Source organism: Parasteatoda tepidariorum, chromosome 4 (assembly GCF_043381705.1).
Source record: "Parasteatoda tepidariorum isolate YZ-2023 chromosome 4, CAS_Ptep_4.0, whole genome shotgun sequence".
NCBI lineage: Eukaryota > Metazoa > Arthropoda > Arachnida > Araneae > Theridiidae > Parasteatoda > Parasteatoda tepidariorum.
The window spans coordinates 75,786,595-75,799,987 of NC_092207.1; the positions used below are offsets into that span (position 1 = coordinate 75,786,595).

At 31.0% G+C, this 13,393-nt stretch overlaps 1 protein-coding gene across 2 annotated transcripts in view; it reads right to left on the reverse strand.

Annotated features, from left to right (window-relative positions):
* LOC107437861 (epidermal growth factor-like protein 8) overlaps positions 1-13,393 on the reverse strand; it is a 39,185-nt gene that overhangs the window by 7,034 nt on the left and 18,758 nt on the right. For both annotated transcript variants that reach the window (XM_016049988.3, XM_016049989.4), the window contains 3 exons: positions 5,750-5,881; positions 4,440-4,558; positions 1,775-1,870 (listed from right to left, as the gene is read on the reverse strand). In XM_016049988.3, coding sequence (XP_015905474.2) covers positions 1,775-1,870; positions 4,440-4,558; positions 5,750-5,881 — 347 coding nt within the window. The remainder of the gene's footprint in view (positions 1-1,774; positions 1,871-4,439; positions 4,559-5,749; positions 5,882-13,393) is intronic.

The following is a 13,393-nucleotide window of genomic DNA, read 5'->3' on the forward strand; positions in this document are numbered from 1 at the left end:
TTCATTTATCAATATCAAAATAGTCAACCGTGCATAGTTTTTGTAGGAGAAAATTCGTCAAGCTTCTAGCAGATTTTCATTTCCCAATACATGCCTCAAAACTTGGATAAGGCAAACGGCGTTTTGTCCTCAGAAATTGTTGTTGTTGTAGCAGTTCATTTACGTCGCACTAGAGCTGCACAATGGTCTATTGGCGACGGTCTGGGATGCATCCATGAGGATGATCCGAAGATATGCAATCATAATTTTGATCTTCTGCAGAGGGGATGGCACCCCTGATTCGGTAGCCCAACGACCTGCACACGAAGTCGAGCCCTTTACGATGGAACAGTTTAACGAGGACCAATACCGCACACCCTCGGTCCCTACGCAGACTGATCCAAGTGGTCACCCACCCGTACACTGACCGCAGCCAGTGATGCTTGACTTCNTCGCTTAAAAAGATTAAGTTTTTGATTGATTTTTAAATGTAATTCTATTAATAAAAAATCAGCTTAAGTAATGAAAGATATTTTAAAAGATAGAAAATAAATATTCAATATTGGGTTTAAAAGAATACCTTGGCGATCACGAGTCGCCAACAAATTTATGTGAATTAATATAACCATGAAACCGAAACATTTAGCCGTTGGAAAATTAGAATAAAAAGTTATAAATAGATTTTTGTTTTCGATTAGAGGCGACAGTGAATTTATATGTCTGCATAATAATGAAATAAAAAGAAAGTATCCGTTACATTGATCTGGAAGAGAAGAAATAAATATTTTATGTTCGCTTAAAAAGATTAAGTTTTTGATTGATTTTTAAATGTAATTCTATTAATAAAAAATCAGCTTAAGTAATGAAAGATATTTTAAAAGATAGAAAATAAATATTCAATATTGGGTTTAAAAGAATACCTTGGCGATCACGAGTCGCCAACAAATTTATGTGAATTAATATAACCATGAAACCGAAACATTTAGCCGTTGGAAAATTAGAATAAAAAGTTATAAATAGATTTTTGTTTTCGATTAGAGGCGACAGTGAATTTATATGTCTGCATAATAATGAAATAAAAAGAAAGTATCCGTTACATTGATCTGGAAGAGAAGAAATAAATATTTTATGTTCGTTTAAAAAGATTAAGTTTTTGATTTATTTTAAAAATAATTCTATTAATAAAAATAAGCTTAAGTAATGAAGGATATTTTAAAAAGATAGGAAATAAATATGTAATGCCAAATTCTGGCATCACAATTCCATTTGTAACAACAACAAAATGCAGTCGACAGATAAAATTAACAGACAACCACCAGTTCGAATGATTTGGCTTGCATGCGACAATTGTTTGTAAAATTTCCGGGTCAGCAGCACTATCTATCGACGTAGCAAGCAACTAATTTCAAAATTTGGCGAGATTAAAACTCTTATTTCCTGAGCAGAACGTAACAAACCATACAATACCTAACGTTTTTTTATTTATTTTTTTATTGTTGCTCATGCTTGTGAGAACCGTATTAGCTTTAATGTATTTTAATGAAGTAGATTAAATAAAGGGTTCATATTAGAGAAAATTTGATAGATAATTAAAAAAAACTCAACTTAATATCCCGTAATAAGTATCCCGTAGATAAATATCCCGTATACATTTTGCATTAGATAAATATTTTATACAAACGTAAAATGGAGAAAAAAATTCCTGTCGTAATATCTGATAAATCTCAAAATATTTTATAAAACTATTTCTTCTTTCACTAAATAAATAAATAAAATAAATAAATAAATAAAATACCTGATTCGCAACTTTTTCCTGTCCAGCCAGGTACACAAGTGCAATGATCTGGTTTAGTACAGATACCGCCATTTTTGCATTCATATTCACAAACAGCTGAATGAAAAGAAATCTATAATCCATACATACACTTTCAATTGAAACATTGATACATTAAATATTGATGCATTAAATAAGCATTGCATAACCGGTGCATTAAATAAGCCGGGTAGCAGAATTGGCGGAGTTGCAGCAGCATCGTCGTGAATTCTAATTTGTCTGCGAGTTCTATGTAGTCAGACAGAGATTACCATTTTAAAAATTTAACTTATAAATTATATTATTATATTTATAAGTTAAATTTTTAACTTATAAATTATATTATAATATATTATTTAACTTAACTAGCAAAATTTGCCAATATAAGGTCCTTAAAAATTATGCGAAAAAATTTTATATTCTGTAACCCTTCCTTCTCGCTCCCGTGAAAATGACGGGGTGAGGTTTCGCCCTCTATTTCTAGCTCCCGTGAAATTTCTGGGCTGGAGTGTTCAGTAGCAACGCGCTAGTAAGAATAAAACTAATTCATTTCTTTTGCCCGGAAAAAATTTTATTTATCATTTTACACACCAGATGGCAGTACTAGGATATTTTTAAGGTAATTGTAGAAAAGAGATGAAAACAATAAGAGATGTAGGAAGGAAACTCGGTACTATTGTCCAGATTGAGACGTTGGCCTCTGTATCTCATGCATTGAAATTTATCACACTAGAAAAAATTACTAATATTTATTTATAATGTACCTAAGTTTAATAAAATTCTTTTTTAATGTTTAAAACACATATTTTTTAAATTTTCCTTGATTGCTTGAAAACCAACATTAAGTCATAGTAACCCTGAATGTTGGCCTTTTCTATAAATTTAACTTTTTAAAATTTCAAACTAAAAACAAATTAAAAATTAATGTATATTGTTCATACACATATTTTTAAATAATTTTCAGGGATAAAAAAATAGGCCCTTTTATGACCGTTTTCTTCAAAATTAACCGATCGTTAAGGGGTTAAATTTAAGATGATTTTGGTAATAGTTTACAATCGGAGGCGTTCTTATATTTAGCAGCAAGCTGAATACCTGTTCTTCACAAGGGGTGAATAAAAAATAAGTAAAGAATCAATAAATTAGTACTGAGAAACGCTACAAAATCATGGTCAAAACTGAAAAGCATATACCGACACAATTAAAGAGCTTAATGGAAGAACCAGGGAAATGAATGAATCAGAGAAAATAAAAAAGAAGTGTTTGCATCAATATGGGCATGTTCAATGAACTGTTTTTGCATTCACATTCATCTTAATTATAACTAATCACATCAGTTTTTAGTATGTTGCATGATTTTTATTTCAAATTAGGCAGTAGTAAATAAAAGAAAGCAAACAATTATTAGTACCGACTTCTAATAAATTGATAATAAAACAGTTCGAAGCTCTTAATTTTTTTTATGCTTTTATTTTTGAATTAGTAATAAAGGTGAAAGAGAATTTGTGACAAAAAGTTTCTCCCGTGGTATGGCATCCTCTTAATTAATGCAGAGTTTTCCGTAATCACCTCCCTTTCTATATGTGAGGTGTTCAGTAATGATAGTCTTTAAGAAAAATATTTAGAATCCTTGTCAAAAATGTAGTAAAAAATAATAAACACGCATTATTTTTTGGGATTTAATTATTAAGCTAGAAAGAAATTTAAATGGTGTCGAAATCTACCGGATTACAGGGGTAAAAAAACATAAAAACCAGTTTAATTGCTCAATTAAACTAAGCGAAGCTTCTAATGCTTATGTCTTTTTCTCTAGGATAATGAAACACGATTTGTTCCCGTCTACCGAATCGACAAATACCACGATTTACTTACGCGGGCGGACGTCACTTTCAGGTATCCAATGTGATACCTGAAAGTGACGTAGTGTTGGTATCTGGATTCTGATTGGTTGTTGAAACCTGGCATTTGTTTACCTTACATTATTTATATTTTATTTCGAGTAAGCTAAGCCCGTCAAGTGTTAATTCGCTTAAGTGACTTATTCTATATTCTTACACAAAGATTCTTTCACAAAGATTTCACTTCTTTCGCTATTTATTTCTCACTCGAGACAAAGACAGGCATGAAGTTATGTAGAACATAAATAAACTAATCATACACCGAAGTTACCAAGTACACAGAGCAAAAATATATCACGGCTATAATAAAATACATATACAAATAATAAATCTAAGTTAAGTAAAAGACGAATAAGAATTATATTTCAATAAATTCGAAGGAATGATATTTTAATAAATTCGAAGCGTGATACGGCGCTGTACCTAATTAACTTCACATTACTTAACATTCGAACTTATGTGTAGAAACACGCCATTTTGCTTATAAGCGACCAGCTGACGTTGACGTCATAGGTCACGTGTGTGTATCCGTGATCTTCTTTTTCTTGATGTACAAGTACCCAGCTGTAAAATTATCACTCACTATTCAGCTTATTTTTCTTTCTTTCTTTTTTTCCCTTTAAAGTTACTTCTGAACTTATGAAAAACTTACAGAACATAAGAAAAATTAAGCCTTTTTTCGCATGTAAATTAAAGGTGAAGACTTATTTTTAGCAGAGGATAAGGGATGGTATTGTTAGGAATCTTACCTTTCTTGCAATCTACGGAAGACGAAATAGCTTGAGACCATCCGGGACAGCATGAATAAGAAGTTTCAGTTTTGGCTACCACTCTTTCTACTGTTCGATAAGCTAATTCATATGCTACTCTGGAAAATAAAATTGCTCTTTAACTTATTAATAGATAAAGGTATGCAAAAGAACAGGGTATACTTTTTTGCTGCATAGGCTTAAGTGAATTACAACAGGAATAAAGCACAGATTTTTGTCCATTTCCTGTACTTGATTTGGGCTTTATTCACGTTGTATTTCACTTAAGATAAGAGATGACTTTCTTACTTAAGATCTCTCACTTCACTTAAGATAAGAGATGATGAAAATGACTTTCTTTTAAAAAAAATTACAAATAATGATTTTTTTTAAATCATTTCACATCACCAGGTCTTAAAGTTTAGATATTTTCATATAGTTTTTTTTTTTTTTCAATTATGGAATTTCTAGTTCATGGCACGATCTAAATTTATATAAATTCAATCTAATTGACGAGGCAATAAAATATCAATTTACGACGGAAAAATTGCTAGTCGGTTAGAAAAGGTTTTCCTAAAGTTATAAATTAATAATTTTCGGTAATAAAAAAATAATTTCGTTAATAAAATAACGTTTTTTTCTCTCTTTTTAAAAAAGTACACAAAAAAAATATTGTCAAATAACTATAAGTTCTGTGAATTAATTAGAGTTTCAAAATCATGATAGTTCTACTTGGCACTTTCATTAAGTTATTTATGCTATTATATGCCAAGATATGGAACATTTTTGCAAACAAGTTATAAAGATAATTATGAATTAATATTTAAAGAACTGTTCTAGTTGATTAAAAGTTGAGAAACTTAAACAAAATTCCGTATCTTTCAACTAGGGGGAAAACGAAATTAGACGTATTTAAACAATACTACAAAACCAAAAAAACTTCTTAAACGAATACTATTTATTCACTTAGTAATTTCAATTAAATACGACAATTTATTATCGCTTAAATAACAATTACATTTATTATAAAACAACAGAATTAAAAAAATTAATCTGCAAGCGAAATGCTTCGAACACAGTGTAAGAATGAATGGTAGCCAAGTGTGTCGAGAACGAATGTGGTAACTAAACACGCTAAGAGTTGAAACCGATTGAAGTTACTTGTAATGCTCTAACCTACATTTAAATGCATGAAATCTAATGCTTTAAAAACAACTAATAAAACATCACTTTTTGCTTACATACCATATAGTTTTGCTTTCCGAGCAAGTAATGAATGCAAATAAAATAATGCAATAATAGTAGCTTACCTGTAACCAGTACAGTAAATTGAATTATCTTTATCACATCGTCGAAGGTAAGACTGGTAAGCGGGCTTGCAATAGGACTGCATTTCTTTCAATGGCAGCATTCTGATTCTATTATGAGCACAAACATGGCGACTGAAATAAAAATAATCAATGTTTTTATCGTTTAACACTAATATATCTACAGAGCGCAAAATAAAAAAGCAAACACTCTTAATGATTTAAGATCTAATGATAGGATTTTCATATGGAACTTCCTCATAGTGCGGTTTGAGGGTCTAACCTTAAATATACAGACGATATTTTAATTGCATACGATATTTTAATTGCAAACGATATTTTAATTGCAGACGATATTTTAAGTGCAGACGATATTTTAAGTTACGAAATCGGACTCGAAAACGTACTTTTTTCTGAATAACCTTTTCGAACGGATTCAGATTTTTGACTCTTAAAGTATGGACGGTAACCGCAATAGTAAATTATGTATCCATTATTTATCCAGGAGAACAGTCGAAAATTTGGAGCACTTAGCTCTTTCAGTGTTTTCTTTTCCAATAAAAAAATGAAGACTTTAATTTATCAAATAAGTTAAAAATAACAATATTCTGCCAAAATAAAATGATAATAAACTTTTTGATCACTGGGGGGGGGGGNNGGGGGGGGGGGGGCTGTGACTAATGCGTTTACTGGGATTTTTAAGACCGGACACATATGCCCCAATAGTAGATATTTTCGTCTGTGGGACATATATGTTAACTTTAATTTGAAAAGAGCTAGGTGGAATTTAATTTGTTCAACGAAGGGAGCAGGGAGCTGGACTACCTAAGTAGTTTAAAATTAAAGATTAGATTCAAGTTTAAGGGACGTAGGACAAAATTTTCTTTGGCGAAAAAATTTAAAAAAATATATTTTAAAAAAAAACAACTACAAAATGAGGCTTGTTAATTGATATTGGCTGAAGTCGAAGCTTTTCTTCCTCAGGCTAACTTAGGTTTATAAACTAATTAACGTTTAATGCAGAAAAAAATATCTCCTCATCTTATTTTGGCTGAAATGTTCCTGCATTCTCATTATGAACCCTTAAACTCAGACAAAAATTCCAATGTTATCGGTCACACACACAGACTGCTACGCATTATAAATCCGTCATAAATCACACCACCGGTGGGAAAAATTTCTCCATTCATTAACACATCATTTTATTTCCAGCATAATTAAGCATGTGTGCGCGGATCATTTCCGTAAGAATCTTTTTTTACAGACTTTGACAGCGGCGGATAAATCAAAAACCTGAGAACCGAAACAAGAATGAATAGAAGGGGAAGAAAAAACAATTTGAAGTGGAAACACTAATAAAATATAAACTGCGACCAAAACACTTGCGGGAAGAGAGCCGAGATCGTTTTCGATAAAGAAGCGTTTGTCAAACGTTGCAACAAGCTTGGAAATTAATGGAATTCATTACTTTCCGTTTTCGAGATAAATGTTCGCTTTTACCTACTTAGAAACAAATTTGTAGGCTTCGCCAAAACACTATTCTCGGTGCTTCAAACCGATAAAGAGGAAACTAGTTTGAGATGAATATCGTGGGAAACGGAGAAGATTATGCATATTATCGAGGTTTTATTCATTTAGTGAACATTAGTGAATTTTAACACTTTCACGTAGCCTCCCCAACAGCGTAACAAGGATATTTTAAGGGTGAGGTCTAGAAATTTTCAGACTTAAAGATATGTGGGAAATAAGTTCACAGATAAGCAAAAAATTCAGTAAAAAATTTTTGCTACGTTTTAAGACATCAAGTTTTGGGGAGTAAATTTAGGGAAAAATGTCCCTTTTAATGCAAATCCTTTCCCTTTTAAGCAATATATTTATATACACACATATTTCTCACGTGTGGCATCATAAACTCGTGGATTTCTACTATTTGCAATAGTTATTATTCATTTTGTTAGATTGCTTTAAGTAATAATTTAAGTAGTGTTAAGTAATTAATTATGCTTCCTCACGGGTTACATTTGAGAGCCTTCTTTAGTATAAAAAGAAACTTGTAAAGGAAAGCAAACTAATGTAAAAAGGAATAAATTTTTGAATGAGAATAAAAATCAGGAAGGAGGTATAGTTAGATTTCTACAGCTGAGCCAGATCACGCATGGGTATTGAAAAAGTTATGAGTGGGATACACAAAATTGACGGACTAATGTCGAAATAACTGGTTTAACAAAAAATCTTTCAAAATAAAGAATTTTCAATTCATTATTATTTTTCTTTGTCATATGACAGGAATTGACTGAACTACCTGCAAGTTCTAATACATATGTTCTTCGCAGAACAGTTACAACGGAATAATCTGGGCTGGGTTATCAATAAAATATTTGAATCATTTCGTTTCATGATCCACATAGAATATTTTTGCGACTGTGTATACATACAAGGGAAATGAGTGTGAAAACATGTATGGATTTTCTGAGAAGATAGTCCAGATAGGAGATTTAAGTTGATTTTAATGTCAGCAACAACCTTTGTCACCGAATTCAACAAGGTTTATAAAAGATAAACAAATAAACAATGCAAGCTTGAAACAATGTTAAATTTAACTATGCTACTTTAAACACTGAAGTTTGAATTAAGCTTGCATAAAAAAAAACCTTTATATCGATATTGAACCTGCATTTACAAAACAAGAATAGAAAAACTTTCGAAATCGAGAATAAGTTATCATTCTCAAATCAAGAATATAAAACGTTCTTAAAGCGAGGATAATCTTCCCTTCTCATGATCTATTTGAGACTTTATAAAAATCACTGAAACAAGATTTATTTGCGTATTTATATGCCTTTTTTAACTCTTTAAAAGTTAAGATTGAGCTGATATATAAGTTTTCAGCACAAACAAAACGTTACCTTTGAGAGCGAAGCAAGAATTAAAAAAAAAAGCAAAAATAAAAGGCTAAAATAATAAAATAAAAATAAAAGGCTCTTGTAAAGTTTTTCGCAAGCCTTTATTCAGTTTTTGAGGAAACAATCTTGGCATACTAATATTTCCACTAAGTTTAAAAAGGGATTAATTAGTTAATCTTTCTATGCCAAGCAAATAAAAATGAAAATACAGCGTTTGCCGTTGCTTGTCATCCTGGAATGGATCAGTCCTAGCAACAATTTAACCTTTTCAATAAAGCTTTAGAACCTATGACAAGATAGTACAACCGAGATATTAAAATATTATGTCTGCTTACGTATGTAGCCTTTCATTCTATACTATCGAAAGAACTTGGAACTTCCATAACTATAGTTCAACTATAGTTATCGAAGTCCATAACTAAAAAAGGGGGAAATACTGGCGAACAAACGAGTTGTCGGATTAACAAACCCTTCCGGCAGGTGTACTTCTCGAGAACTCACACCTGTCTGAATTTTCAGTCTGGTATGTGATTTTCAAACACTCGGCCCTCTGAAATTAAGAAAAATATCTTTTATCAGAGTCCTATATGGGCAACAGTTGGATAGTCCCATATAAGCGATTTTTATGGGACTACCAAACTGTAACCAATTTCAAACTTTTATCGCATTTTGTTTATCCTTTCTATTCCAATGAGACTATATACAAAATAAATTTCCGTGATGACTGTTCTTAACCAGACCAAGCTTGCCATATTCAGAACACGAGAAAAAATTTAAGCTGGTCTTTAAACTAAGGCACATTTTGAATTGCAATAAAAAAATATTAAATAAAAATTTTTATCTTTAGTTTTCCCGAAAAACTTTGGTTATGGCCATTCACTTTAGAGGATCCTACAGCCCGTAGATTGCAAATCCCAGTATAAAGACTAAATAGCGCTATTAATATCAAGTTGGAGGAATTTTAAGATAAGTTTTTTTTGTGAATAACGTCATTTAAAAAAATAAATTCAGGTTTTGTCAAACACAAAGTTCAAAGCGCTATAATTTGTTTCATTTTTATATGCCTTATTCCTTATATAAAAACAGAAATACTACATTTTTACATGACAGAACGAAAAAATAATACATTTAAACGACAAGCTATTTTTAAAAAATAATTTAATTTTTTTCCCGCCTGCATGAACATTATTAATACATCCGCTTTTCGTATTACGAGCTATAATGTCATCAATGTAATTTTATTTTTTCTGCTAAAAGTATTTTTTCAATCAACAAGATAATATCTCTTAAAGAGGTAAAACATTTGCTGAGGGGAAAACTGTATCTAAATATACACATCTTGTCGAACATCGTGTTCTGCTTCTTTTGGCGGCACCCGAAATGTCCTCCGTCTTTAGGGGAAAAAATTTACTTTCTTGATAACAGAAACGTTATTAAAGTTGATACCAAGGTAATTTAGTTTAGGGAATATTTGGCGTTTCCATTATCGAGTACTTAGTTTTTTTCTCCCCTGTGAAGCGTAATTTAGATACGTTTGTATCTGGTCCTCAACTATTTTGGGAAGAAAAACGTGTTTTAAGCAGTTATATCATAATGTAACAGTCTAGTGTGCATCAGTAGGGATCAGTAGAATTGTCTTGGAGAAACATTTTGAAAATATATATATATAAACCTTAAGAAAAGCATCGGAATTTAACATTCAGATCAATTTCTTAATATTTAGGGCAGTGTTTCCCCTAAGTGTGGTACGCGTATCCCCAGGGGTACGGGAACAGTTTAGCGAGGGGTACGCGTTCTTATGCGAAATATCTTGCAACAAACGAAAATTTTATCTANGGAAATAATATGGAGTAATACCATAAGAAAAGGAATTCAACATTTAGGGCAGTGTACCCAAAGTGTGGTACAGTTTAGCGGGGGTACGCGTTCTTTTGCAAAATATCTTGCAACAAACGAAAATTTCAAAACTTTTTACTTAAAAACAAAGCTAGCCATGAAAATTTACGATTACTTATTTTGGCTATTTTTTGCAGAGTTAACAGTTAATAATTGGTGCTGTCAACAGCCAGTTGTGATTTTTAACTTTTGTGCAATTTTTTTGCAGTAAAAAATATATTTATTTTTTTATTAGTGGTACACAGCGTTACGAAAAATTAAGAAAGGGCACACAAAAGTCATAAGTTTGGGAAACACTTATTTAGGTTAAGAATGTTTAGGGGAAGTGAAAAATTCTGACGATCTGATTTTCACGTTTAAATGGAGGTCCTCAGAATTAAGTGATCGAAGCATCTAGAATAATAGGAAAAGGATTAAAAAAATCTGATAAATTAGATTTTTACATTTAAGTCTGAAGCTTCACATTCAAGAGCTAATTATTTAGCTCTAAATATTCGTTAAGCTATGAAATCGGGAACAAAAATGTACTTTTCTTGAATATCTAAATATGCATTTCATGGATGGCATTTAGAATCTAAAAAATTTGAATGGATGCATAACTGAAATTAAGAAAATATGTTAAAGTAAATGATGGTTGGCGGATTGGGTACAATTATGAATTATACAAAAACTTAAAACAACCTGACATAATTGCAGCTTTTAAATTCGATAGAATAAGATGGTGATCTATTCTATAGAAAAGATGCTGTTTAAGAAGTTGAGTCATGGAAAATTTGATACTTGAAAAAAGGAAGATCCAACACCAAATGGAATGATTTTGTAATAGATCTTAAAACCATGGACTTCAATAGATGGAGGAACCTAGTGTATGATCGAGTCAAACAGATACGACATGTTAGGACAGGTCTTGCCTGTACTAGGTTGTGATGCAGATGGAAGAACTATGAAAAGCAGTCGAAAATTTGGTTAGTTAAAATACTTTAACTTTCTCTTCACAATAAATTTCCCTAATCGAAAGATTCTTGTTCACTATTATAAAATTAGTTTAACAATAATACCACGCAAAAACAATTCTTAATAATTATGCAATAATAGTTTTGAAAATTTAATTGAGAAGTTTTCAAAATTGATTTTTTAACCCATTCAAAGAATATTTGTATAAAACAATTAAATGTGTTAATTTTTTTCAAAATTACATTAAAAATTTGGAAATATTTATTGCTATCTATGTTTTTCAAAATAGACAAATGCGAAGCTGAATTAAATTTATCAACCCTTTACTGTAGAGGAAGTACTTAGATATTGATGACGACTGTGGATTAAAAACTATTCCAGGAACGAGTGATCTATCACTCATTCATAGAATAGTTTGAAATATGCAGGTGATAAAAACTTTGAGCATGCTGCAGGCATAAAATATGAGCATTAGAATATGTTCTATTCTAACCTAGACTTAATCAGAATCTGGATTCATACGTGGTGTCAAGAAACTGACAAGAAAAGCAATGCAAGTATGCACTATCTGTTTTGCCTAATTCAGTAGACTGTAAAATGGCTCTATCTTGCTACAGTCCAATTTTTACGAAACAAAAACTAAGTTTTAAGGAATGTTAAGTTTTTGAGCTAATTGTCCTCCATTTTAAACCACTGTAATAATCACTGCTATCTGAATTCTCCAATACACGTCCAGTCCCATCAAATTTGAGTTTAACTCCTCAAAAATTATACAGAAAGTAAAATTACACCCCTTAAATTTCTTGTTAAAATTTTTAGTTTTTTTTCTTTGCGTTGTAGAAAGAAAGGACCTTCGAAAAGAATCAGTGAGAAAATACAGTCCCTGGATAAACTATTAGACGCACTGTAAGATTCTATGAAAAATCCTAATTATCAGGTGATGATACTATACGGCTTTATTGTTTTTACGCGGCCGAAACCTGTTTGCACTTGTTTACTTTCGTGTATCAATTGGTTCACATTGTAATACAATAGGCTAAAAACAAATACAAATTAGAAGTATATAAAAAATCTCCTTAATGAAAACTACTACATGTGTGCTTACATAAAAAAGTATTGCCTATAAACTCGTGCAAGACATGTCATTATTAAAACACTACAGTGCGTCTAATAATTTGGTCTAATTATTATAATATACTATAATAATATCTGATATAATAATTGTTCTATATGTATGTAATACATCGTCTAATTTATCGAATCGTTGAATTTATATTATGTATCAACTAACTTAACTAATTGATACACTAACGTAAACAAGTGCAAACCGGTTTCATTTGCGTAAAAACGATAAAGCTGTATAGTATCACCTGATAATTAAGATTTTACATCGCATATAAGCGTCTAATAATTTGGCCAGGGACTGTATATCAGTAAGTGTAGAGAGAGTGACAATGACATCCCTTTCATGGCTATTGCTCTAACACTGTCAATAACTATAGCATGATATGTAAATTAAGCGTACATTTTTGGGACATTGGTAAAGTCAATACGCTTTATACGAAAATTTTACATTATATTGTCGGAATAATATTACCAATGCGTAAAAAGGCTTTGGTATATTTTACTTAATATTAACGGAATGGATTTTACCAACTATACTTCGGTAAGATATTTTTCACGAAATATTGAGGAAGGAATATTTATAATTTAGATTTAGTAAATTATCTATTTTCTGTCTATTTTACGTATTGATGATTCTGTCAAACTTACGTATTGATGATTCTGTCTATTTTACGTATTATTGACGAAGCAAATTTACCATTTAAATTTCGGTTCGAATTTTTTTGCGCAAATCTCCTGTTTTTTTAGATAACCACAATTTTGTACAGTT